The sequence below is a fragment of the Bidens hawaiensis genome, unplaced genomic scaffold, assembly GCF_021521415.1.
Source record: "Bidens hawaiensis isolate Kalapana, Puna unplaced genomic scaffold, B.hawaiensis_p1.1 tig00001521_1, whole genome shotgun sequence".
Lineage (NCBI taxonomy): Eukaryota > Viridiplantae > Streptophyta > Magnoliopsida > Asterales > Asteraceae > Bidens > Bidens hawaiensis.
The window spans coordinates 388,652-414,729 of NW_027491087.1; the positions used below are offsets into that span (position 1 = coordinate 388,652).

The following is a 26,078-nucleotide window of genomic DNA, read 5'->3' on the forward strand; positions in this document are numbered from 1 at the left end:
ATGTTTATGTGTATGAACATGATAGAGATAATAGAAGAAAGAAATGATAACGTATGGTTGTATGGTTACGAAGAGGGTACCGAGCCCTAGTAATACTCGAGGAACGTAGGGCGTAATGCTCTTTATAACGTAAGATATGAAAGTAAGATAATACTAAAGAAAGTAAGAAAGTATGAACGAAAGGATATAATTTTATGTGTATGCCTTATATGGATAATGTGAAATATATGAATGATTGCTTGATGGTACGTGAACGATCTTCGGATATTGCACGTATCGTCAAGGGAAGTGACTAGCTCCTTACATGGATATTAAATAATAAAGTATAGTGTTCCTTTTATGGAAGGTATAGTGTTCCTTTTATGGAAGGTATAGTGTTCCTTTTATGGATAGTATAGTGTTCCTTTTATGGAATGTATAGTGTTCCTTTTATGGAAGGTATAGTGTTCCTTTTATGGAAGGTATAGTGTTCCTTTTATGGATAGTAGAGTGTTCCTTCTATGGATAGTATAGTGTTCCTCCTATGGAAAGTATATATATGGTAGGGTAATGGTAATGGTTCTTTTAATAGATATTACGTGACGATCCTCCTATGGATATTTATACAAGGTTAAGGTAGTAATATGTGTCTTCGGATACGGGAAATAATATATGAGAATAGATTGTATGTTGCCTGATTAACTAGAACTCACTCAGCGTAGCTGACTTTTAGTATGCACGCAGGTGAGTCCATTACAGAGCTAGCAAGAGGATGATGCATGGCATGGATTGAACGGCTGGCATCTGAAGAAAGAAGTAAAGATGTTTTGAATATAAGTTTTGTGTTATGGTATCAAAGAAAGGATTTAATGTTTTGTAACAAATGATTGATGTTTTATATTCCGCGAAAAGTTTTAATAAACTCTGATTTTGAAGGACTGTGTTTATGAGTAAATCCGACGCTAAAGTAGGGCTACCGGGTTCAGGGCCTTACACTCCGGTTGTGTGTTGATATTACCGTAACCCGAGCCCGACATGGTTTTAAATTTGAGAAACATAGAGAGGTTTTTAAATTATTAGAGAGAAATGTAGTGAGAATGGTGTGTTATTGTTATAAAATGGGGTAGTTATTTATAATGGGTTTGAAAAAAAAAACATTAAAATAGCCAACGACTATTTTTTTAAAACAAAACCCTCCAACGGTTATTTATGCCCCCGCGATCCCAGCCATGGGGCTCAACTGCGCCCCGACTCACTTGAGGGGTGTAGTGGTGTTCGCGAGTCACATCAGCAGCCGCGCCCCCCAATCACCCACCATTACCCTCGGCCTAAGTATAGAGGTTGGGTACCAAAAAGACCCAAATACCCTTAAGTACCACCCACGAGTCAGAGGGGACCCCTCATATGCCACCCGCGAGACATATAAATCACCCGCATAACTCAAGATAAAGGAAGAACAACATTATATCCTAGAGACTATGTGTGATGTGCGTGTGCGCGGCTTGTATAAAATATGATGGATTGGATATTTAGCTTTTGCACAAGATCGTTTTATAAATTTATAAAAGTGATTTCTACAAAGACTGAACACACACAAAATAGGCAAGTGTACCTATCGTATATGTAGAATAGTATTGGTAAGAACCAAGTATCAATCCGTGGACACAAATGTTTCTAATAATAAATCGTTGTTTTACTTCAATCGGAGGTTTTAGTCATTTTGGGGTTAATTTTTGAACTTTTTATAAAATGTAAATACTTATATATAATATATAGGTGACCAAGACAAGAAATTCTAAACGATTTGTTCAATTATGTGAAGGTTACCATCTAAGATCAAGAATCCACTCCATTTTAACATTGATAAGTAATATGTAGACATGTGATAAACTTGCCGTAGCAATATATGATAGATAGCTCCTTAAACCTTAAGTGAGCATATTTGGCACTAAGGAGATGATATGCGTATTTTAAAGTCCACCCTTTCCTAATGTCATACCATCTCAATGATGTCAATTTAAGTTGGCAAGTAGTTTCGTAAAGTAGAAAGATTAGGATTGACTTCAATTTCTCGAATACCAATTCTAACAACTTCGGGTGGTTGTAGTTCATCACACAACCTCCCTTTGGTTGATTTATGTAGGTTATAATTACAATTCCGTTAACATATGGTTTCTTTGGCTAATTTGATATCCTAAGCAAAGCCATTTTCGGATTACCAAGGTTTAGAAAATACACCATAACTTATATCTCATCATTTCTAAGTACAATATAAGGATCCATGTTTCGATAATATATCAAAGTATTTCTATCTTTCAAGAACATGAATCGATCATGAACGATTGCCAATGATATTAACAACCACCAACTTTGAATTAGTGATTTAAGATGGTGAAACATTTCTCATCAAAAGATAATTGTAAAATAACCATGTACTTTACTAGACTACATCACATGTCTTGATTAATTATCAAGTAAAACAAAGCTTTTTCATAGATTTTAGATGGTAAAAGGAGTTTAGCTCATAATGAGTATGATGATAGACATTAAGATGATTGATAATAATAAATACATGATTAAACTTGGAACAATCTAACCAAATGTAGATGAATCTTTCTTCTTAATGATGGTAATGATGGTTGATGATGATGATTAATGGTGATGACCTTCAAACCTTCAAACTCTTCACTAGATCTTCAAAGTGAGTGTTAGTGTGTGTTTTTATAAGTGAAAACCGGAGAGAATTCTTTTTAAGGCACACTTAATGAATGCAACATGAGCAACTATTTATAGGCAATCTGGATGGTGAGGCACGGCCCCGTGCATGATGAGCACGGCCCCGTGTATCTTTATGACATGTGCCAGATTTGTTTTGTCTTTTTTGTGAGGTGGCAACGGCCCCGTGGTTGGTAGGCACGGCCCCGTGTTTTTTAGTGACATGTGCTCAATTCTTTTTGTCTTTTCTGTATTCTCGTCCACGGCCCCGTGCGTGATAAGCACGGCCCCGTGCTTTTTTAGTGACATGTGCTCAGTTCTTTTTGTCTTTTCTGTATCCTCGTCCACGGCCCCGTGCGTGATAAGCACGGCCCCATGCTTTTGCTTCCAGATTTAGTCTTTTCTTATGTTTGAAGCATGGGGGCGTGTTTCTTCGTTTTCTTTTGTTTTTCTTCGTCTTGTTTCTTTGTTTGGGGCTTGGTTTCACCTGAAATTATGTTTTATTATGATAAGTAGTCTTTTATGCTATGTTATTAGATAGAAATTGCAGCTTTTAGCGAAAAGATGTATATTTATATGTACATCAATGTGCGGGAGGATATAGACGCCCGCATAAGTCATCCGCAGGCACCTGTTCTCACCCGTAAGGATGGCCAGAAGGCAACGTCATAAGACAGCTATGATTACCCAACTTCATTCTAGAAGATTTACCAAGATCCTTTCTTGGAAAACACGTGACCCTTCATCCAATAGGAGAAGGACAGATGGCCAGGTTGTTATAACAATACACATGGCCAGGTTTATATCATCCTATCGTATACAGACACGTGTCCACGTTGTTACAACCATGCACATGGGTCGTATAGCTCAACCTATCACAAGGGGACACGTGTCTAGGCGGTTACATGTCTTCTAGAAAGGAACAGCTGATCCAATTGTATTCCCACACTCTTCGGCTATAAATACCTTCACAATCTCCATGAGGTATTTATTCACTCACAACTATCTACTATAAATATTTAAGTACTTTATCTTCACCGGAATTGTACTTATTCTCACGCCGGAGAGTGGTTACGGGAAGACCCCCCTCTTGTCCTTCCCGTAACGAGCTCACGGTGGCTGTTTTGCAGGTTTCTATCATTGGACTTGGAAAGATCGGACTCGTATCATTGTTGGTAATAGTTTGACCCATACCCTGTGAATTCATTGGAAATAAAACCTGTAAAGAGATTAGATCCGTGTTTCTTCACTAAGGATCGCATTATAACAAGCTGTGATGTATGTACTAACACATTCTTCTTGATGGATAAATATCTTTTAAAAAGAAGGGACGTGATTTCTATACAAAGGATTATATTGACACACGAAGTAGCTCTTTAGAATAAGTTTTTATTTTTATAACTCATTCATCCTAAAAGCCTCTTACATTGTTTTCTTTCAATGTATCAACAAAATTAAGTCACAATTCATAAATAATCGTAACAATTTCAGACCACTCACGTAAACGTCGATTTCATAAAATCATGTCATATTTACCATCTATGTTTAATAAGTATATAAATATGTATTTATGTCTTTTAAAACTTGTTTAATGGAGAAATGAAACAATCAAAGTTTGATTTGATAGCATTTAAATTGACGATGTAGCACATTATCTAATTTTCGGACTTTAAATCACATGTGTGAAATACAAAAATTGTCACAAATAATTAAAAAATAAAATATATTTCATTCGTTAGTGCAAAGACACAGCGAGCCATATAACAACATATACCAAAATAAAGAAAATATTTAAAGAGAAAAATGCAATCATTAAAAGAATTCATAAGTAATAAAAATCAATGTTGCAAAAGTCGTTAGGCGGTCCCTAGGCGGCCGAATCTCTTGGAGGGAGTACTCGGAGTACTCGGGGAGTAATCGGAGAGTACTCGGACATGGTAAATATAAAGAAAATTAATATTTGGTTAGTATATATATGTCAAATATCATAAGTTTACTAATATTTATAACAAAAATAGGTGAATATCAATATAAATAAAAGAAATACATTTTTAAATATAAAATATACTAAAAATTACTAATCCTTAATTAAAAAATGATATTTGTTCTTTAATATTATTGAAATAACAATTATGTTTTATTTTTTTGAGTCAAAATCGGTCCAAGTTTACCGAGGTTGACCACATTTGACCGATTTTTAGTAACTAGGCGGATTTACAGAAACTCGTCTCGGTGACATACCTTGTAGCGAGTACTCGGAGAGTACTCGGCCTTGCAATCCTACTTTTACAACATTGATAAGAATACCTATTTACACTTTTTTAAACTTGTCTATTAATTGAAGAAGTTAAACAATCAAAGTTTGATTTGTAAGCACTTAAATTGAGGATGTAGTTTAGTATCTAATTGTCGGATCACATGTGTGAATAGAAAAAATATCACACACACTAATAAGGAATTCATACATTGGTGCAAAGATACGTCTAGCAATGATATAAAAAAAACATAATACGAAAAATATTAAAAAGGAAAAAAGTACAAGTAAAAAATATCTAATTTTCATACCAGAAATTCACATGTATGAAATGCAAAAATATCTCAAACAATAAAAAACACTTCATTCGTTAATTATATTGTCTAATTTTCTGACTAAAAATCACATGAGTAAAATACAAAAATATCACAAACAATAACAATCAATTCATTCGTTAGTCATGTTATCTAATTTTCAGACTAGAAATCACATGTGTGAAATACAAAATAATATCACAAATAACAAAAACCAATCGTTAGTGCAAAGATAAGTTTAGTAATGGTATCAAAACATATAACAAAATAAAGAAAATACTAAAAAGGGAAATAATCATCAAAATTCATAAGTAATAAATATATAAATATCGATCCATATTTTTTATAAAAAAACTTGTCTAATTTAAGACTTTAGACAATTATTAAGTTTGATTTGATAACATTTAAACTAACGATGTAGTATATTATTATTATCTAACTAACTTTAGAAATCCGTGTATTACATGGGATAAGTTAATATATGAATTACAATGAATAACTTAATAAAAAAAAGATAACTAAGTCTCTTTATATTATTTAATTTTTAAGACTTATTATTTTCAAGACTTATTAAACATTGAATATTTGTAAAAAAAAATATATTATTGTTTTCTTAGATGTCGTAAAAAATTGAATGTTAGTGTGCTCTTTAAACATAAACTTTTTTATATACATTTTAGTTTTAAAGAAAATATATTTTATAACACGTAATTATTATATTAATATTTTTGTATATTAAGTATATATTTACAATATAATTTATGGCATTAATAATTCAATCAATAAAGATTGACCAATTAATACGGTATGTTGAATTTATAATCAATATTATATATTGAAAGATATTTTTTTTCTTTTCAATCAATAGAAGAGAAGTGATTTGAGTGAAAATTTGATAGTGAGAATTAATCTTAGAATGTCATGTGTCCATAATTATTTTCGTTTATTAGTATAGGTATACTAGCTTTATAACTCGTGTAACACACGAGAGTATCAAAATAATAAAAATACAAATAAAGTTAAACAACAGGTACATAATGCATGTGAAAAAATATATTACATCTATACTTACACTGAAATACAAATTATTTCTCGAATACCGATTATGTCTTGAAATAAAAATTAGTGGAACATGTTAAATAAACCTTACAAAAATAAATATCATAACGCCTTTAAAAATGTGATAACATGACCACAACCTATAATACTACATAATAATCTATTTTTTTTCTTCGTAAAGAACATTTAAAGGTAGCTATACACTTGAAAACACATTTTGAATGTTTTAACTTGTTTCCTTTTAGTTAAAGATTGATGTAGCTTAATTTTTAAAAAATGAAACATAACCCAACCTCACATCATATGAACAACAATAATACCATTCAATTAAGATAAAATATATCCATGTATCCAACATTAGAATCAACTACAAATCAATTGAACAAAATACATAAACCCCTCGATTATAAATGAATCTAATAAGTAAACTTATCATTTAGTCATACAGAAGGCATATCTAATTATTTGATGATACTAACTTCTTTTAAAGAATTTGCGAAATCTATTAAATAATTATAAGATTGTATAAATACTAAATGGTAGATATATAGTCTGTAATATATAAAATTAATTACCATACACCATTAGCATCATACTTTATAAAAATGGCAACTTTATAGAATAGTAACAAGGTCGCTGAAATTTTTTTGTTTCAATTATGTTTTTTTTGAATGACCAATTAAGAAACGCCGGGTACTTCGTACGCGGCCCCCATTGGCTAAAGGTAGCCCGAGCCGGCCATGAGTCCGAACGGACGGAGCCCCCAGCGGTCCACCTATTGAGGGATTCCCCGGATAAAACCCGACCCCCACGCCCGTCAAACGGCACGACAACGAGGAGTCGGTAAAACCGGGTGAGATCAGGACTCGAACCGTGGCAAGCCAGGGTCATCCCTCATATCTCCCACATAAATTGATGATAGTGAGGTTTGAACCTCATACCTCTCATTAGTAAAGTGAGTGCTCTACCATTGAGCCACATCCAATTTATTGTTTCAATTATGTTACTTACAAACTTTTTTTGTCTCAATTAAGTTACCCATAAGTTTTTTTTATCTCATTTAAATTCCTCAAGTTTCACCTATGTACTAATTATACGTTTTTTTATCATTTAGGTAGTTAATTATGCTGACGTGACATATTCTTCATTTAAAAAAAATTGTAAACGGTGATGTGGACCGATGATATGGAATTTAAAATTAGTTACATGGATTTAATTAATTAAAGAAATTGACAAACTAAAAAATACAAGTTATTTTTAATTATTAAAATATAAAAAAATTACGTTTGTTTGTTTTCTAGAAAAGCACCATATTTCAAATTTATTATTATTAGAAATACTTTTTTTATTAAAATATTTTTAGTTTTTAAATTTCATACACTAATTAACCATTTATCATTTAAGCTTAAAAATATAATTAAAGTTCTAAAAAAATAAATTAAATTCATCTAACATTAATTTAGACAAATGATATAATATTAGCCATTCAAAAGAATGATATAAAAATTCAAAAAGATAACTAGTAATTCATCATAAAATCTAATTGAGAAAAATAAATAAATGTTTCTGAGTAACCTAATTGAGACAATAAAAGTTTGTGATTTACATAATTAAAACAAATAAAGTTAGAATAACTTAATTGGTGCAATGGTTAAAGTTTTTTACTATTTTATAAAGTTTTCCCCTTTAAAAAAATAAGTCATGCAACAAATTATAATATGTTTTTATAAATATATAAAATAGATTTCACGACTTCAACAAAATGGTTTTAAATTAGAATATCAAATATTTAACAACATAAAAAATTGAGAAAATGAATTTTATTAACAGAAAACAAATTTTAGTTTTTTCTATTGCCAATTAATAAAATTTCATAAACACATTTTCTATTGGTTAATTTAGTTATAATAAGATCTATTTAATAAAATAGTGAATGCTTAATATTAGATTGTTTATTTTTTACTGTCTTAATATATATAGCAAACATATATATATATTAATTTTATATTAATATATATAAATTAATTAATTTAAGAAATATAAAAGTATAGGATTTTGAAGATATTAAAGTAAAGGATTTTAGAGAGAAAGAATTGTTGGATGAAACTTGATTATGACAAGTAACACAAATTATTATTTTTATATTAGATTAGGTATAATTTTGGACTTGAAATCACATGTTTAAAATACAAAAGATATCTATAAACAATAAAAAAATTCACATGTTAGTGCAAATATACGTTAGTAATAATATCAAAATAAAGAAAATATTAAGAAAGAAAAACTACATATATTTAAAAGAAAGTAGTGTTAAAATCAAATAAAAACAAATTTAGCATGACAAATGTACAAATAAATATAACAATTATATTAATACCAAAAGAATTATTAATTGTCAATTTACAGTTATCATTACTATGCTTCATTTTTCTAGCGTAGTTGCGCTAATTCAAAACTCTAAATATTTAGAGTTACTCTAATTATCTATATAATTAATAGCTTAATTTCATTTATACCAAATCTCACCTTATATGATTCACCTCATTTGTATAATTCAGGGGTGAGCAAAAACGGTTCGGAACCGCTAGAACCGAGGAACCGGAACCGAACCGGTGCCTCAGAACCGCTAATGTGTGTACCGGTTCGGTTCTCGGTTCTCAGAATTTACATTAAACGGTTCCCGGTTTGGTTCCGGGCAAAACCGACTGTTCTAGACTTGGAACCGAAGAACCGAAATATTCAAAACGTTTTAAATAAATTTACCAATTCTCATTTTTTATAGAGTAACTTATTAACCGGCATCCATTCAATCATTTTTTAATTCAAATATTATTTCTTTACGTTCAAGAACTAGCAACCATGATCAATTTTGATTTAAGTTATCAAGGTAATTTAATATAAAATGATATGATCTTCCATTATATCGTTGCTAATGATTTATTTAACTTCAACACTTAGGTTTTAATAACAGATGTTCATGTTGTATTCTAAATTAGTTTTACCGTGAAAGAAGACATACAATTGTATAAGCTTGTTTTGCAATTTGCAAAGTTTGCATAACTCATTTGATAAATAAATTATCGAACCGGTTCTAGCAAGAACCGCTTAGCGAGAACCGACTTTAATGGTTCTGGAACCGAACTGGTTTACTATAATAGGTTCCGGTTCCGGTTCTATTTTTCACTCGTTTTCGATTCCGGTTCGGTTCTCGCGGTTCTGAACCGTTGCACAGCCCTATATAATTGTATCTATAAAATTTTTATTTAGACTATATATTTTGCTAATCTCATTTATAAGTATCAAACGATTACAATAAAGTGGCAGACAAACGAACAACAAGATACGCCACAACCCTTTTTTGAATAGCAAAGCCAATTAGTAGTAACGTCCTAAACATTTTATTACTCAATGTTAAAGGGGTCACATTCAAACACTACCAAAACTACAAGTACCAAATCCAAAAATACAACTCACCCTCTTCACTCCACCTCCACATGATTCACAACCAAAACATAACAAATTAACAACCCGGAAAAAAAAATACATATATATATATAAAAACCGTTACCTCCACCACCGTCATCCACCGTCGCCACCACAACCACTCCCCACAACAACCGTACACGTGTCACCGAGCACCATCACATTAACACCTCCACACGTAACCACATCGAATTCGATTCGGTCCCGAAACAAACGACCTAAATTGCAATTCTACGTCATCATCAATTCATCATGCTTCAGTTTCAATCAAATCATTAACCACTAGATTCCAAAATTCATTGCAATACTCACAATTTAAGTTTTGTTCGTCACATCATCATCATCATCATCATCATCATAATATTATTATTATTATTAACACATCAGCTTCGGATTCCGGTATCCGATTCGTATTGTGACATTCACATTCATTCATTAATAATAATATTATTATAATAATAATATTATTATTATTATCCCCAAATGTTGTTATAAAAGGCAGGCAGCAATACGATGCGTTTTCCAAAGACATTAACCGTTACATATTGTTTTAATCTTCTATATCCTTCGCCCACCTGTTTCCCCCAATTTGCAGCTAAATTAGGGTTTTCTTCGTCGTCCCGAAAGCTCCTCTTCGGTACCAAAAGGTCTCAAGGTTTGCTCTTAAATTAATGCTGCAATTGATATTGTTACTGTTTACCTTTTGATTTTCACATTTTGTGCATCATTTGTTGACGGTTGTAAAAATCCCGACTAGGCGCAGATTAATTGCTGGTCCCACCGCACCGCAGGATTAGCGTATTTTAAATGCTGGATTGTTTAATCGTGATTTGCACTGATTTGTAGATGATTGTTTATGATTTATGTACTTAGCTGTTGGAATCTAATTATTAGTTTATTATTATATAAGTATTATATTATTATTTTTATTATTATTGTTCATTTTTTGTTGAAGATTTGATTCACACGCGCATGCTTTTGATTTTTTATATGTCGTAAGTCTTCATGGACTATGATTGTTCCTGTATAAGTAAATGTGTTTGTTTTAGATAAGGACTAGTTTCGGTGATTGATCGGGTTTTTGGAGGTGATAATAAGTAGGGTGTTGTTGTTGGGATTTTAGGTGGTGTTTATCAGAGCTTATTTGGGGAGTTTACACTTAAAGCTTTGAGCATTTACACACTTGCTTTGTCTTCTTTCACTGGTCGTTAAAGGTATGTCTTTTAAGGTCGTTTTCTTCACCTTTTTCATGGGATTTTGGCTTTCTAGTTTTTTATTTTTATCTTATATTCGTGTTTATTGTGAATTTTAGGGTTCGTTTGTTATTTTGTTATAATTTTTTTTTGATTTCAAGCCTGTTTGATGTAAAATTTGGTAGTTTTTAATACGAGGTTGTTAGCCTGTATGATTGCTCGTGAATGTTTACACTGTTTTGGTTTATTAGAAATGTTATGCAACTCGTTGATGATTCATTATATATATGATTAAACCAGGTCTGTATAAGTTAGGATCAAGCTCTAAAATGGACGCTATAAGTTATGGATTTACACCCGAGATAAAGGGACCTAATGGATGTGGAAAAACTCATGTTTCATCTGTATGGGCATCTCCTGAAGGAGGACAAAAGATTATATTGGCAAACATATATTCTGTAACAGAGCTGTGAATATGAAGAATATTGTTGCCGTTGGTTTTGACATGGATTATACACTTGCACGGTACAAGCCTGAAACTTTTGAGTCGCTTGCATACAATGGCACGGTTAAAAAGTTAGTGGTTAACTTGGGGTACCCTAGTGAGGTTTGTTTTTGTTGATAATGCAAAATCTAGGCCTGTAAATGAATTAAACGTTCAATGAATATTTCGACTGGAAGTTCGTTTATTTAATAAACGGACGAACATAAACGAAACTTTTTGTTCATTTAGTTAAATGGAAGGACATAAACACCTCGTTCTATCATTTATGTTCGTTCGTTTACGTTTGTTTTAAGTTTGTCATTTCTGTGAGTTGTTATGGCTATTACAATTTAGTGTAATTTTAGTAATTTTAAATATCGCCCATAACAATTTAGTCCAATTTTATTAAAATTCTAGGCTCAACAGATAGATATTCACATTCTTCTATTTGGTGTTTGCTGAGTTATATTTGTTCGTTTATGTTCATGATCCGATCGTTTATACTATTAACAAACGGACATGAACATGTTCATTTTACTAATGAACGAGCACAAACATGCCTCGTTTGTTTCGTTCGGTTCGTTTACAGGCCTACTCAAATCCAATTTTTGTTTCAGTTTGTCTATATATTTGTCTAATATCTTATACTTTTTTCTTAATTTTTTCATTGGATGCAGTTACTTGATTGGTCTTTTGATTGGACTTACATGGTCATAGGACTGGTTCTTGACAAAAAGAGGGGGAATATATTGAAGGTCGGTTTTCATATATATAACATAACTTCTTAAGCCAGCATGCATGCATGCATGCATGCATGCATGTATGTATGTATGTATGTATGTTCTGTTACTTTTTCTTGGGCCCCTTAACGAGAATCAGAAACTATTAAGATTAAGAACATTATCAACTAAAGAATAAGAACCCATAATTCTTTTAATCTGAATTAGTGGTGCAAATAGGCTTTCTTTATGTGTGTTTATCTTTTCTTTTGTTCTGTTTTTGCAGATGGACAGACATAAATATGTGAAAGTGGCGTATCATGGATTTAAGTTGTTATCGAAGGAAGAAAAGGTGGCTACGTATGGAAGTACTCTAGTCCGAGATGCATTTCACTAGCTTATTTGTTTGCTCAGTTGGTTGATTTTAAGGATAATAATCCAGGAAAAATCTCAGAAGAAAAAGAGTAAGGATTTTCATGTCATTTTGTTGGCAAAATTTTTGATATTATTTGGCCACGTGCAAGTATATTAAATAAGCATATTTAGTCTTAGTCTTAAAGTTATAAAAGTGTTACCGAATATGCTTACAAGGTATTTATGCTGAACATACTACAGAAAATTGTAACCTTGATGCTTAAAAGAGAACCGAATTGATGCTTGAGGGCACACAAAATGGTTAAATACCTAACTCATGTTTGTTGGATAATTTTCTTTTTCATATCTGCCTTTTAATTATTCCTTTGTAAATGGCCCACCTACCCTACAAAAGACTTTATAAGTATATAATATTTGCAATATGTCTTTAATCAAATACAGTGAAATTATGCTTTCATATATTACGTTGGTTTTTAAATGTTAACGTGTAAAATATGTTTGTGCAGTTACTTTAATATGTACAGAGATGTTCGGGCTGCAGTGGATCTGTGTCACCGTGATGGAACTCTGAAGCAGATGGTTGCAAATGATCCTAAAAAGTGAGTCAAAGCAATTTGTTTACTATTTTACAATTTTATATTTTTATTTGCTTATATTTGTCAATATTTTAAAAATTAGGTACATCAATGAAGACAACTCAATAGTCCCAATGCTTCAAATGCTTAGAACTTCTGGTTTTGCTGTATTCTTGGTAACAAACAGGTAGATTATCTTTAATAGACTTATTCTCATTTAAATTGTCACTTATTTAATTTATGCTTTATTATGTAGCCTTTGGGATTATACAAATGTTGTTATGAATTTTCTATGTGGGCCACAAAAGCCAGATGGTAGCCTCTCACTGACTCTTGACTGGCTCCAACACTTTGATGTCGTCATATCTGGCAGGTCATACTCTTCTCAAAATAATAATAATTGTGAATGTGAAAACCCATTGAATGTGAGATATTTTAAATAATAATAATCGTGAATGCGAAAACCTATAGAATGTGAGACCCTTTATTATATTATTTCACTCTTGCCATTTATTATGCAGTGCAAAGCCGAAATTTTTCCATGATGAACTCCGAACAAATCTTTTTGCTGTGGACACTGATTCGGGAATGCTTATTAATACCGATAATGGTAGTCCTATGGCTCAGGTTTGTGTGGGGGTAATATGGTTTTTTACATCTATTAGGCTACATATGTTATATATATGTTAACTAAATTTTGAATGTTATCAGGTGGGAGTGTCTTCTTTAGAACTGCCAGATGATCAGATGCCAGATAAATCTTACAAAGTGTTTCAGGTAATCAATTCGTTTTACTGTTAGTCAACTGTTGGGCCTTTTGTTTTGTATTTAATTTTTCATGGATTTCTGTCTCAGGGAGGCCACGTTGGGCATCTGCATAAACTACTGAATATTGAATCAAGTTCACAGGTGTCATATTAATATGTCTCCATTAAAATTTATTTATGTTTATATTTTATAATGACATCTTTATGGAGAAAATTAAATCATGGTGTTCAATGTTGTTAGGTTCTATATGTTGGAGATCACATATATGGGGACATTTTGCGCTGCAAAAAAGTTCTTGGTATAATATCAACAAAATTACTTAAGTATTATTGTTATTATTATTATTATTTTTAGGGCCTGTTCGTTTCAAGGATTTGTAAGGAATTCTAAGGAATAGGATTTTAAATCCCATGAATTGATATGTTCGTTTCATTAAATGAAAGAATGGGAATGGAAACTAAATCCCATCAAATCCCACATTTCATGGGATTTTAAAATCCCACCTATTTGAAAGGATTTTCTTATTAACAATAAAAACCCCTCCAAAATAAATTCAAAAAAATTAATAAAAAAAATCATAACTCAAAATATAAATCAAAAACGAAAAATGTAAAAAAACTAAAACGTTTCCGCCTTTGCCCTCGTTCTTAAAAAAAAAAAAAAAAAAAAAACCCAAGAATGAAGAAGATTCCAATTCCAATACATATTAACCAACCAAACACATGATATGGATTCTCAAACATTCCATTCCAATTCCAATTCCTATTCCAATTCCAAATCCTTTAAAAAAAGTCCGTGAAGCGAACGCGCCCTTATTGTTTTGTAAAGTTGTAATATTATTAATTACATAATAATAGGTTGGAGAACAATGCTTGTTGTTCCAGAGCTTGAAAAGGAAGTTAAACTTCTCTGGCACTTGCGTGACACTCGTAAGGTAATAGCGTTTTTTTTAATTGCATACTGTCACATACAATTTCATAAAGAACATACTTGTGTAATTTTTGTGCAGCAACTTATAATGCTTCGAAGTGAGCGAGATCACATAGAAGATCAGATCCATCATTTAAAATGGTCCCTTCAGTAAGCAACCACATTTTTCGGACATTGTTTTTTAATTTGACTTTACATGTTGGGTTTGACTTAACTTGTACTGGGCTTGCAGGCGTGAGTGTTTGGCTGGTCATGAAGCTAAAAAGGCTCAATCAAAGCTTGATTTACTTGAGGTTATATCTGATTGTGTATTTTCTGAAATATCTTTATATATATGATGTCATATAATTATACTCTTGGTTTGTTTATGCGGGTATAGGTACAACGTGAACGTGTTAGGATTACACATCAAGAAGCTCAAAAGGTTTTTCACGAGAAGGTAACTGGTTTTACAAACACTGGGAAATTCCATATATACCCCTGAAAACTTTCATAATATCATATTTGTCCAACCTTTTTTGTTTAAATTTTAATATACACATTCAAAATATTAAAATTTCATATTTTCTCATTTCATCAAATGCAAGTTATAGCATGACCATTTTACAATTTTCTTTCTCCATACACTCAAAACTCTTGTATCCTAATGCAAGTTTTAAGGGAAGGGTATAAAAGTCATAATTTGTACCAGGTTTTGAAGGATTATATGAAATTGTTCTTTGACACAAATGTCTTATGCTTTCTTTAATATATATGGTTATATGCCATACATAAGAGTAAAATCTATAGTTTTATCTGAATTTAGTCCAATTATTAATAAATTTATTCCAAATGACAGTTCCACAAGGTGTGGGGGCAACTCATGAAAACCGGGTATCAGAACTCACGTTTCGCTCACCAGGTTTCAACCGTCTTCTTTCACTCTTTCGTACCCGAAAAACTTTTATCCATATTTTTTTTATTTCTTTATAAACAATATGTTATTTGGAAAACATCACCCAAATTGACCTATTCATAATGTAACCGTATATGGAAAAATTGAATTTTTATTTTATATGCTGTAGGTGGAGCGATTCGCGTGTCTATACACAAGCCAAGTTGGTAATCTAGGCTTATATTCTCCCGCAAAATACTACAGGCCGAGTGAGGACTTCATGCCACATGAGTTTGATGTGGTTTCGTTATGAGATTTGTGTATATGATGATTTACTCTAGTTTTTTAAACAATTACTACAGAAATCTACCCCAACATGTTCAAATTAAATAACCATATGCGCAAATGTTAATGTATTAGCAAGTTATAATGGTTAATAAAAGGAAAATAAGTTATTATGTTTATTTTGTTTGATACGCATTTTCAATAGAAGCAAAGCAAATCATCTGAATGAAAACTGAATCTCCTCCAATGTTTTGCCCTTGGTCTCGGGTACCAAAAGGCCTGCGAAAATAACCGTTATAGCACTCATAACCATGTACAGCGTGAACGTTCCTGTTGCAAACAAATATTGCTGATATTAGTATTGCACGATCATTGATAACATAAATTTTGTTTTACCCGAGCTTGAAAGAGACAAACCTCCGTCACTCCATGCTAAAAGCAAGGGTGCGGTTAATGTAATGACCCAACAAATAAACCAGTTGGCTAATGTAGCTATACTTCCAGCAAGTCCTTTTATATTGACTGGAAGAATCTGTGTTATCATCAAGAAACAGTAAGCACAAACTGAACATTAAGTGAACTGTTTGGCGGCAAGTTCATTTTCATCTGTTCTTTAAACGTTGAACACATAGTTTTCTTCATTTAATTAAACGAACGACATAAACACATGTCCCTTTCGCCGTTCTAACTTATTTATTACTAATATTAATTTAAACTTCACATGTAAACTCTTTTACTATATATCTATGTATACTTTTTAAATGTTGTCGGCTAACGAACATCATATTATATGTTTTACAGTTAAAAAAATGTTTTTTTTTAGATTTTAATTTGGGAATAGGATTTACTTTTAGTAGGTATCCGTTCATTTATGTTCGTTTGTGTTTGATTACGTTCATTTGTGAATGTTTATGTTCATGAACCGTTCTTTTAGAATATAACGGACATGAACAAGAATAAACCCCCGTTCTTGTTCATTTGTGTTTGTTTGTTCAGTTAATGTGGAATGAACGTACATGAACAAGCCCCGTTCGTGTTCGGTTGGTTTGTTAACAACCCCAGGTACATGAAAAACCATAATTATTGCATTAAAGTATTTAATTTAGTTACCTCAGACATAATAATCCATGGAATAGGTCCCAATCCAAGAGAAAAACCAATGATCAAACCCTAAACAAAAATGCTATTAATACTGACAAACTTACAGCCAAAATACTACAAAAAATAATAATAAAAAATAAAACGCACCACGACTCCGATCACTGATAAGATGCCCATTACAGTATACATGGTGGAACTTTCCTTCACAAACCCCTGAGATTTAGCAGGTCAAAACGGGTTTTGGTCAAAATAGGTGGGTCTTAGAATTTAAATTTTCGACGGGCAAAAGCCCAAATGTGCCTTTTAGAGAAACCACAGCTCAAATTGGCCCGTTTATAGGTAAACGGGCCAAAACTGAAACCTCTAATATATAGGGACTCAACTCAAAGTGTCTCCAAATTATAAAGAGGATATACAAGATTACCTTAATGAAGAAGGATGTTGCAACGAGTGCGAGACTAACCGTCATTCCCGAAGAAGACACCTAGGAAAGATTGTGGTTATCATTTTAAGTCAACGGAAGTCAAAACATAAACATTATTATAATTCACATTTATATCCTTACAATAAGCAGAATTCTCCGGCCCGTTTTGTCAACCAACCATGTTGAAATTGCAGTTGCAATCACCTGATTTGTGTAATATTCCTTGTTATGACTTGATCAAGAAAGTGGTCAAATGTGCCGGGTTGGGTTGACCCGCAAACACTTTTTCTGCTTTTTTTATTACATTAATAATCTAAATATTTGAATAACATGATTTAATAGGTCCTATGCATTTAAAGTAGACTAATGGAGACTCTAAACCGAATCGCTTAATTTTTTTATTTGACCCGTTTGAAATAAGAGCGACCTGTTTCTAGTTAAACGGTTGAAATTGTCAGATAACATAAAGGAAAACATTTGTTGGGGCTTACTTGGATAGCACCAAGTCCAAATGTAGCAACATTGCTATCTGAAATTCCTGTTTAATAATAAAAATAAATAAATTAACTAAACGAAAATTTGTAATATTAATTAAATGTTCAAGAGTTACCTGCAGATTGAAAAATGGTACTGGAGTAAAAGAGAACACCATTGGTTCCAGTTGACTGTTGAAGTACAAGTAAGCCAAATCCTATCTGCAGGTTTTTGAAAAATAATTAAATAAATAAATGGTCACATTTTATAAAATGTGAACAAATGAAATATTATAATAGCATACCATTAGAGGAAACCAATATCTTCTTTGTTTGAGATCTGAAAATCGAATCATTGCTCTTCTGGTTGATGATGCCACGGACCTCTGAACATTGAGACGTACAAAACAAATAAAATAGAAATGTGAACTTGATACGAAGGTAATCCAATAATTGGCAGACTCGTACTCGGGCAACTGAATAAAAGAAAGTGGGCTAAAAAAGCCCAACTTAAAACGCGCATAACTTTTAATCTATTTATAGTTATAAGGCACATAAAATATGAACGAAACATAGTGGCTCCAAATTCCCTCGTCTAGAGCCCGATTTCAACATCGAAAGTTTCACCCCGAGTTCCATACTTTTAATAATATATCGCACAATAACTCTAAGTTATTCACCTTGATTTCATTTACTTCTTGGGTTATATCAGTATCGAAACCGCGAAGAACTTGCAAAGAAGCTTCAAAGTCATCTGTCATTCCCATTTTTGCCTGTAATACATAAAAACTATTTATAAGAACAATCCAACCAAAATGTTTTAATATAAAACACTTCATAAAGTTTAACTTACCAACCACCTAGGAGATTCTGGGATGAAAAAGAGACCAGGTATTAAAATTAAACATGGAAACATTCCTACACCAGCAAGCAAAATTATTATTATTATTTTTTCAAGTAAATAATACATAAAACAAAGTCATCATGCTGTTTTCATTTCAATGTATATATATTTTTTTATCATCATTAATCTAATTCTTGTGTTTTTGAGGATTACCCAAAATTGCAAGTACTCTCCAGTGAACAAAAAGTCCCAGCAAATAAGAAAGCATAATCCCAATAGTAACTGATAACTATAAAAACAATATACAAAAAATATCAAAAGCAAAAACATTATAAAATAATAAACCTACCAACTGACATTCCAAACTAGAATTACCTGGTTGACAGAACCTAAACTCCCTCTCATGTTTTGAGGTGCTATCTCAGCTATATACACAGGAACCTTTTTAAAACACCCAACAAAACATAGTTTTATTAGATTTCATTCAGCAAATAGTTTTTTTTTTTTTTTTTTTTTTGTTTTTACAACTTATATCAAAATAAGATGACACAGGGTCATCCGACATTCAATACGGAATGAATTTTAAGTAGAGAACTGTGAGAACTGCATAACCACTTACACCTATTACTTTATTATTTATTTACTTAAAATTTGTTTTGTATGGAACACGCCCCTAAGAAGATATACGTACCGTGTAAGATATGATCCCAACACCGAATCCTTCTAGTAACCTTCCCATGTAAATAAATGATGAATCCTATGAAAAAACATAACCGATTTTATCCGAAAACGCTTTTATTATTTAAATAAAAAAATGAAACATGGTTATAATATAATAAAATATTAGGAGCTAGCTAACTTTGGAAAATGATATGGCAAGCCAGCCAATTATATTAGGGATGGCAGCAATCATCAAAGACTGCAAAAATAAAAGGAATCAGCATTGCCAATTATGCAAATTAAACTAAAACAACAATTTAATCCAACATGAACATATATAATGTAAACCATATATACAAAATTATAAACTTAGTATTGAAGATACAAAATCAGGTGAATGATGCATACCCCTTTTCGACCAATATACTCTGCAATCTGACCGCTAGCTATCGCACCAACCATTGCACCAACATTCGACAAAGAACCAAACAGTGAAAACTGAACACAACAGTTCAAATCAGTTCTTGATCATATTCATTACTAGAAAGATCAGAATTTAAAAAGTTTCAATATCAAAGAACCTCAGAGACTGTAAGTTTAAGATCACGACTGATATCCGATTGTGTAGGTGAAGAATAACCACCCTGCAAGTATCATTGATCATCTTATAATTACTGCATGCTTAAGTTTGGATGCATGATGATCATGGTTTGAATATTGCTTACAGTGAAACCGAACTGAATGGGGCCTAAGGAAACGATGAGGACACATGCGAGCACAGAAACGGAGCTGTCTCTGATCATCTGTGAAGATGTTATCATGTTCATGCTAGATTGTCTTGAACTCATACGGTACCAACTTCCGGTATGAAGAAAGGGCTTTCTGAGATCCCTCCTGTCTTCATTTTCATGCCTGAAACTCATTGCTTCCTTCTCTAGATGAGCACCTTCTTCTGTGAGAGAAAGGATGATATATATACACACACACATGAATATGTACGTGCACCATGTCTGTCACATCATATATGGCCGCATGAGAGGTGAAAGATGTCGTAAGGCTTTGTCAATGGTCATATCATTTATATATTTCTATGTTAGTCAAACACATCATACAGTCCCTGACCTGTATGAAATGTTGGTTGTGACTTTGTCGATGGCCACATTAGTTATTTTTACAACCCGTATATATGAAACATTTAGTTATGTACGAATAGCGTGTGATGATGTTTCTTTAGCCAATCTCTTGGTAGGGTGCATGGGTTGTGATTTGGTGGGAACTGCTCGTGCGATGAGGTGGGTATTTGCATTTGGGTATGGTTGATCATGGATGTTTTGTTTCTACGTGACAATGGCAATCTCAAATGAAGAAAAAACATAATTTTGATAGATATTTATTAAGGTAAATAGACCAACCAGATACTAAATTCATAATCATGTGTATGCACATGCACTTATTGATTGAAATGGATGAGATATTTTTCAAACCAATGTATTATTTCACAACACTTTATAACACTTACTAGTTAGGTCATAGAGTTCATTTGTTTGACATAAACTTTAAAATTCAAGTTTTTAGTATTTTTAATATTTTTGTTTTCATCATTAATTTTGCCATCAATGGTAATGCAACAAAATTTAAATCTCAAAAGGGGGAGTTTTACTTGATGTGAATTTTTTTTATAATAATCCGACATAAAATCGAATCATAAAAACAAGAATGATAAAATTTTTAGAAACATTTAAGTAATGCAACAAAAATTCATCTCTCAAAAGTGAAGAGTTGTACTTGTGAATTTATGGACAAAGAAAGAATCATATATAAAAACAACAATGATAAAGTTTAGAAACATTTAGGTAATGAAACAGAAAGTTAAATCTCAAGATGAAGAGTTTCACTTAATGTTAATTGGGGAAAGTTAACGTACAAATAAAATTAACATGCTAATTGTGAGAATAAATTATTCTACTTGTATATATAATTACTTTACTTGATTTTCACAATTAGCATGCTAATTTCATTTGTATTTGATCTAAATTAATGTGCTTTACATAATAATTTGACAAAAAACGAATAATAAAAAATGTAGAAACATTTAAGTGAAGAAAAGCATATCAAGTAGAGTCATGCTCTGACACATGACACCCGAAAATATTATTATAAAGTCTTGAGTGCGATAATAACATGTGTGAACATGTGGAGTATTGTTTTCAAATGTTACTCCAACTTACGTAATTTCGTATATTGAGTCCTTGACGATCAATGTAACGTGTGGTGTTCACATTTTCGCACCTTACACTACAAGTATATCTAATTTGTGTGTTATCTACATTTGTGGAATCCCTGAGAAGTTCATTATACAACATTGCAAGAAGCAAATTGTAATTTGGATTGTCTTGGTCAAAAAAAAATTAAAACAGGCCAACTTCATCAATATTATTTGAAAAATTGTTTAAACCGGTTAGGTTGATTCTTGGTATGTTAACCCCGGTTAGTGTCCCATCTTTATTCTCGAATCAACAATTTATCTATTTATACAATCATCATTTAGTTAAAAATTAAGTTAAGTAGTTAACTACTTTTAGACTATAGTAAACAAGTTAAAATTAATTCATTTGGGCCAAAAGCTAAAATGTAGCTGGATAAGATATTGGGCCAAATAAAACACAGTGGGCCAATAGATGAACAAAAAAGAAGCAGTAAGCTACTAAGCTAGTCAATCTTAAACCATAACTAGAGGTGAAAGAAAAAGCCAAACCCGAACCCGGACCCGAGAAAAAAAACCTAGAACCAAAGTATTAGAAAAACCGGTTTTTAAAACCTGAACTTATACCCGTACCTGATCTATACCTGATATTGTGAAAAGTTGACATGCTGACTAGGTCTGCATGTAACAAGTGTGGCTGTTAGTGTTGCAGATAGTTTTATTTATTTTCTAAGTCTAGTAGTGGTTGGCGGTCTAGTCCATGTCCCTGTTAACTTTTCTTTGGGTTATTTTCCTTTGAATGTAAGTATATAAAATGCATTGCAAGTTTAGGAATTTGTTAAGCAGAAAAATTGGATTTAAGTAGTTCTTGTTCTTCTCTAACGTTCTTGGGTGATTAACCGTCTTGAACGACTATCTGTCATACTTCAACATGCTCTCACTTAACACCTAGTGTTCTTGTGGTTGGAAACATGGTAAAACAAAACTTATCGGAGATAACATGACTGACCTACATCACCTCCCTGGCTCCCCTACCTTCTTCGTTCATGCTTTTAAAACAAGCTCAAGTTACATTGGCTCCACGCCATCGTGACATCGTCACATGTGGTGCACATGACAAATGTTGGTATTGAGGCCAATTTGATGCATCATTCGGCTCAAGTACTCATACTTTAACTAGTACTAGCTAGTAATCCTTTTGCTAGTGTTCCTCAAGGCTAGTCTCTGGGTCCAAGGATTAATTGTTGTTGATGCAGGACCACAAATAATCTCATGTTATACAATAATTTACCACTGGTTACTGTTAGTGATGAAAGTTTGACAGCAATTAGTGAAATAGGCAATATCCAACCTATTTTATTTTTGTCCCACGACTTCATCTTATTTGTTTCCAACTAAACTTGTAACTTATTGTTCAGTAACCTCAATTTACACTTAGAGTCTTGACTTGTTTTTTTTACAGGACCCGATCTCATGGACGACAATGGGCGAATGGCATGCGCTATAGGACATTACTACTTAGGTGGACCTCACTATAAATGACAATGGGTTAGAGCATTCACATCCTATTCCTCATATTCTGTGAATGATGTTTTTATAATTTATGAACTAGTTTAGGGGTGAGGGGAGAATGAAGAAAATGCAGTTTTTCTGTATATTTGAAAAAACAACTGTTCACCCCTATAACTTTCTAATATTTTTGAAATTGGTTGTGAGTGTAGGAGAAAGAAAATATAATGATAACTGTATAAAAATAATATTTAACTGAACAGAAGAAAGAAATTATAGTTATTTTAATGTAATATTAGACTTTAAGATAAGGGAATAGATGCGAGTGCTTTTAGATATGGTATAAGTATTGGGAATTTCGATTTCATATCTCCTTAGAAAGTAGTCTTCCACACCCACCAGGTACTCGTTACTTAATAACCATCGGGTTTTCCAGTTTATGGTTTTACATAGTTATAAGACAGAATTACAAATTTTGTCATTTAAAATAAGACGAATTACGGTTCGTGTCCTTTTCTAAGTTTCCTTGCAGGCGGTGTACTTTAAACTTTTTTTTCCTACAAGTTATGTCCTTTACGCTAACTGGGTTAGAAAAACTCTGTTAAATCCCATCACGTGAGAAGCATGTGAGGGTAGTTTTGTCTTTTTGCCTACCCTGCAACAACTTCTTCTTCTTCTTCTTCTTCTTCTGTTTCTGTACCTTCACTAACACCATCACCTGCCATCACCCTTCCTCAACCATCACCCAACCTTAACCACCTGCCACAATCGAATCTAGCACCACCATCCCTAACCGTTCGCCACCGTCGCATCAAGCACCACCTCTCCGATTTGCTTCTAAACTAAGAACATCAGAAGTTTCACCCTTCCTCCGATTCACTTATTTCCCCGATTCACGTGGAGCGCCTCCTGCCAAACTCCACTGGCCACCATCGTTCTCTCTCTCACTCTCACTTGCCGGAAAAACGTGGACCACCGCCGGCGATGAAGACTTGCAAACACCACCTATTAACTACCACCGTCGGCGACAAAATCATCCGTATTCAATCCCCAAATGCCGGTGACTGTACGGAACGTGGGTTTCAGGTAGATCGAGTCGTAATACTTTAATGGAGCTTTAATTAGGGTTCCGATTTGGCCGGAATCGAAAGAATGAACTTTTATTAGGCTTCTGATTTGCCAGAATAGGATGAATGAACTTTGATAGGCTTCCGATTTGGCCGAGGATGATGAATGGGCTTCTATTAGGTTCGGATTTACCAGAATATGCTAATGGATTTTGATTTGGGTTTTGTTTTGATCGGACGACAATGGTGGTGGTGGTAGTGTTGGGGGATGAGTGAGAGAGAGAGAGAGAGAGAAAGAGAGAATGATGTATGGTGGTTCCGGTGGCAGTGTCGGTGGCTTGCCGGAGAAGACAGTGGTGGTGGCTTGCCGGAGGTGAAGCTATGGTGGCAGTGGTTGAATTCATAGGGTCGGCTTGGTGTTTGGTTGCAGGTAGGTTGAATCGGGGAAATAAGTGAATCGGAGGAAGGGTGAAACTTCTGATGTTCTTAGTTTAGAAGCAAATCGGAGAGGTGGTGCTTGATGCGACGGTGGCGAACGGTTAGGGATGGTGGTGCTAGATTCGATTGTGGCAGGTGGTTAAGGTTGGGTGATGGTTGAGGAAGGGTGATGGTAGGTGATGGTGTTAGTGAAGGTACAGAAACAGAAGAAGAAGAAGAAGAAGAAGTTGTTGCAGGGTAGGCAAAAAGACAAAACTACCCTCACATGCTTCTCACGTGATGGGATTTAACAGAGTTTTTCTAACCCAGTTAGCGTAAAGGACATAACTTGTAGGAAAAAAAAGTTTAAAGTACACCGCCTGCAAGGAAACTTAGAAAAGGACACGAACCGTAATTCGTCTTATTTTAAAGGACAAAATTTGTAATTCTGTCTAGTTATAAACAAAAACATGGTCCATTTTCCTTAATTTAGTTTTAAACTTTCATAAAGAAACGACTGGAAATATAAAATGCTCAACTACGTACAAAACATTAATTATATAAATTTTAAGTTACTAAAAGAATCAACAAAATATATATCATAATTTTAAAATTATATAGCATATTAATATATTTTGATAAATCCCCAATCCTGTATTTGTCCCAAAACTGGAAAGTTTCAAATCAAATCTTATATCTGATCTCATATTCGAATACTCATGTGCATTACTATCTTGAATATTTTGTGTATCGGGATTTTTTTTGGTCCGGTTTAATTAATTTAGGCATTCCTAGACCTCGCCCCCTATTGCTTTGAGTACCATTTCAACATATTATAACTTCATCACCAATATGCTCATCATCTTTTGCAAAGATAAAATAATTGCACCAAGTTTGTCTTCTTCGTTTTCATTTGATTGTGACTCATGTCAACTAGCTAGGAAAGCACACTTGTGTTGTTTTTCCTCCACGAGTTAATAAACAAGTACACAATCCTTTTTATATGTAGATAGGGTTTAGTACTTTGTCATGTATATTGATGATTATTTTATTGTATTTTGTTTTTCTTAGTGGATTGTTTTCGGTGTATACAAGTAAAAAATATATGTTTAACACAAGCACTACACTATGAGAAATTGCTTCTCGAATCTCGACCATGATTTTGTTGGATGTGACCTAAAAGTGTATTCACAATCAACACGCATGAGCTGAATAATAAAAGATAAGATACTCTTAAACCATTAAAATGTCAAAAATATGACTTTCTAGAAATTTTGGTACAATAATTCCACAACTGATCAGGTTTTGTCCCATTACGTACCTTTTGAAAATGATGCGCGAGTCTCTCTCTTTCAACTCCGTAAGTTCAAACA

The 26,078-nt window shown here is 32.7% G+C and overlaps 1 protein-coding gene and 1 pseudogene across 2 annotated transcripts; one reads left to right on the forward strand and one right to left on the reverse strand.

Annotated features, from left to right (window-relative positions):
* Positions 1 to 9,893: 9,893 nt before the first annotated feature.
* Positions 9,894 to 16,186, forward strand: LOC143584515 (uncharacterized; annotated as a pseudogene). Its single transcript, XR_013144374.1, has 17 exons — positions 9,894 to 10,459; positions 11,298 to 11,604; positions 12,159 to 12,236; positions 12,487 to 12,664; positions 13,082 to 13,174; positions 13,254 to 13,337; positions 13,407 to 13,523; positions 13,672 to 13,777; positions 13,862 to 13,927; positions 14,006 to 14,059; positions 14,159 to 14,216; positions 14,776 to 14,852; positions 14,928 to 14,998; positions 15,081 to 15,141; positions 15,228 to 15,287; positions 15,687 to 15,749; positions 15,913 to 16,186. The product of XR_013144374.1 is annotated as an uncharacterized LOC143584515 (transcript).
* LOC143584527 (sugar transporter ERD6-like 6) lies at positions 16,128 to 20,432 on the reverse strand. Its single transcript, XM_077066560.1, has 18 exons — positions 20,235 to 20,432; positions 20,091 to 20,153; positions 19,918 to 20,007; positions 19,709 to 19,768; positions 19,541 to 19,606; positions 19,225 to 19,290; positions 19,063 to 19,138; positions 18,859 to 18,923; positions 18,686 to 18,778; positions 18,311 to 18,391; positions 18,143 to 18,227; positions 18,024 to 18,070; positions 17,674 to 17,736; positions 17,533 to 17,592; positions 17,256 to 17,321; positions 17,118 to 17,177; positions 16,425 to 16,539; positions 16,128 to 16,337 (listed from the first exon to the last, which is right to left on the reverse strand). Exons 1-18 carry the CDS (start codon positions 20,430 to 20,432, stop codon positions 16,225 to 16,227), a joined length of 1,467 nt encoding a protein of 488 aa, XP_076922675.1. The 3' UTR covers positions 16,128 to 16,224.
* Between the last annotated feature and the right edge of the window lie 5,646 nt (positions 20,433 to 26,078).

Excerpts from the sequence above, each read along its gene's own strand:
- LOC143584527 (XM_077066560.1), bottom strand. The coding sequence starts at position 20,432 with ATGAGTTTCAGGCATGAAAATGAAGACAGGAGGGATCTCAGAAAGCCC. Across the intron at positions 20,008-20,090 it reads TTAAACTTACAGTCTCTGAG|TTTTCACTGTTTGGTTCTTT; the intron begins GTTCTTTGATAT and ends TGTTGTGTTCAG. Across the intron at positions 17,593-17,673 it reads GCCGGAGAATTCTGCTTATT|GTGTCTTCTTCGGGAATGAC; the intron begins GTAAGGATATAA and ends AATCTTTCCTAG.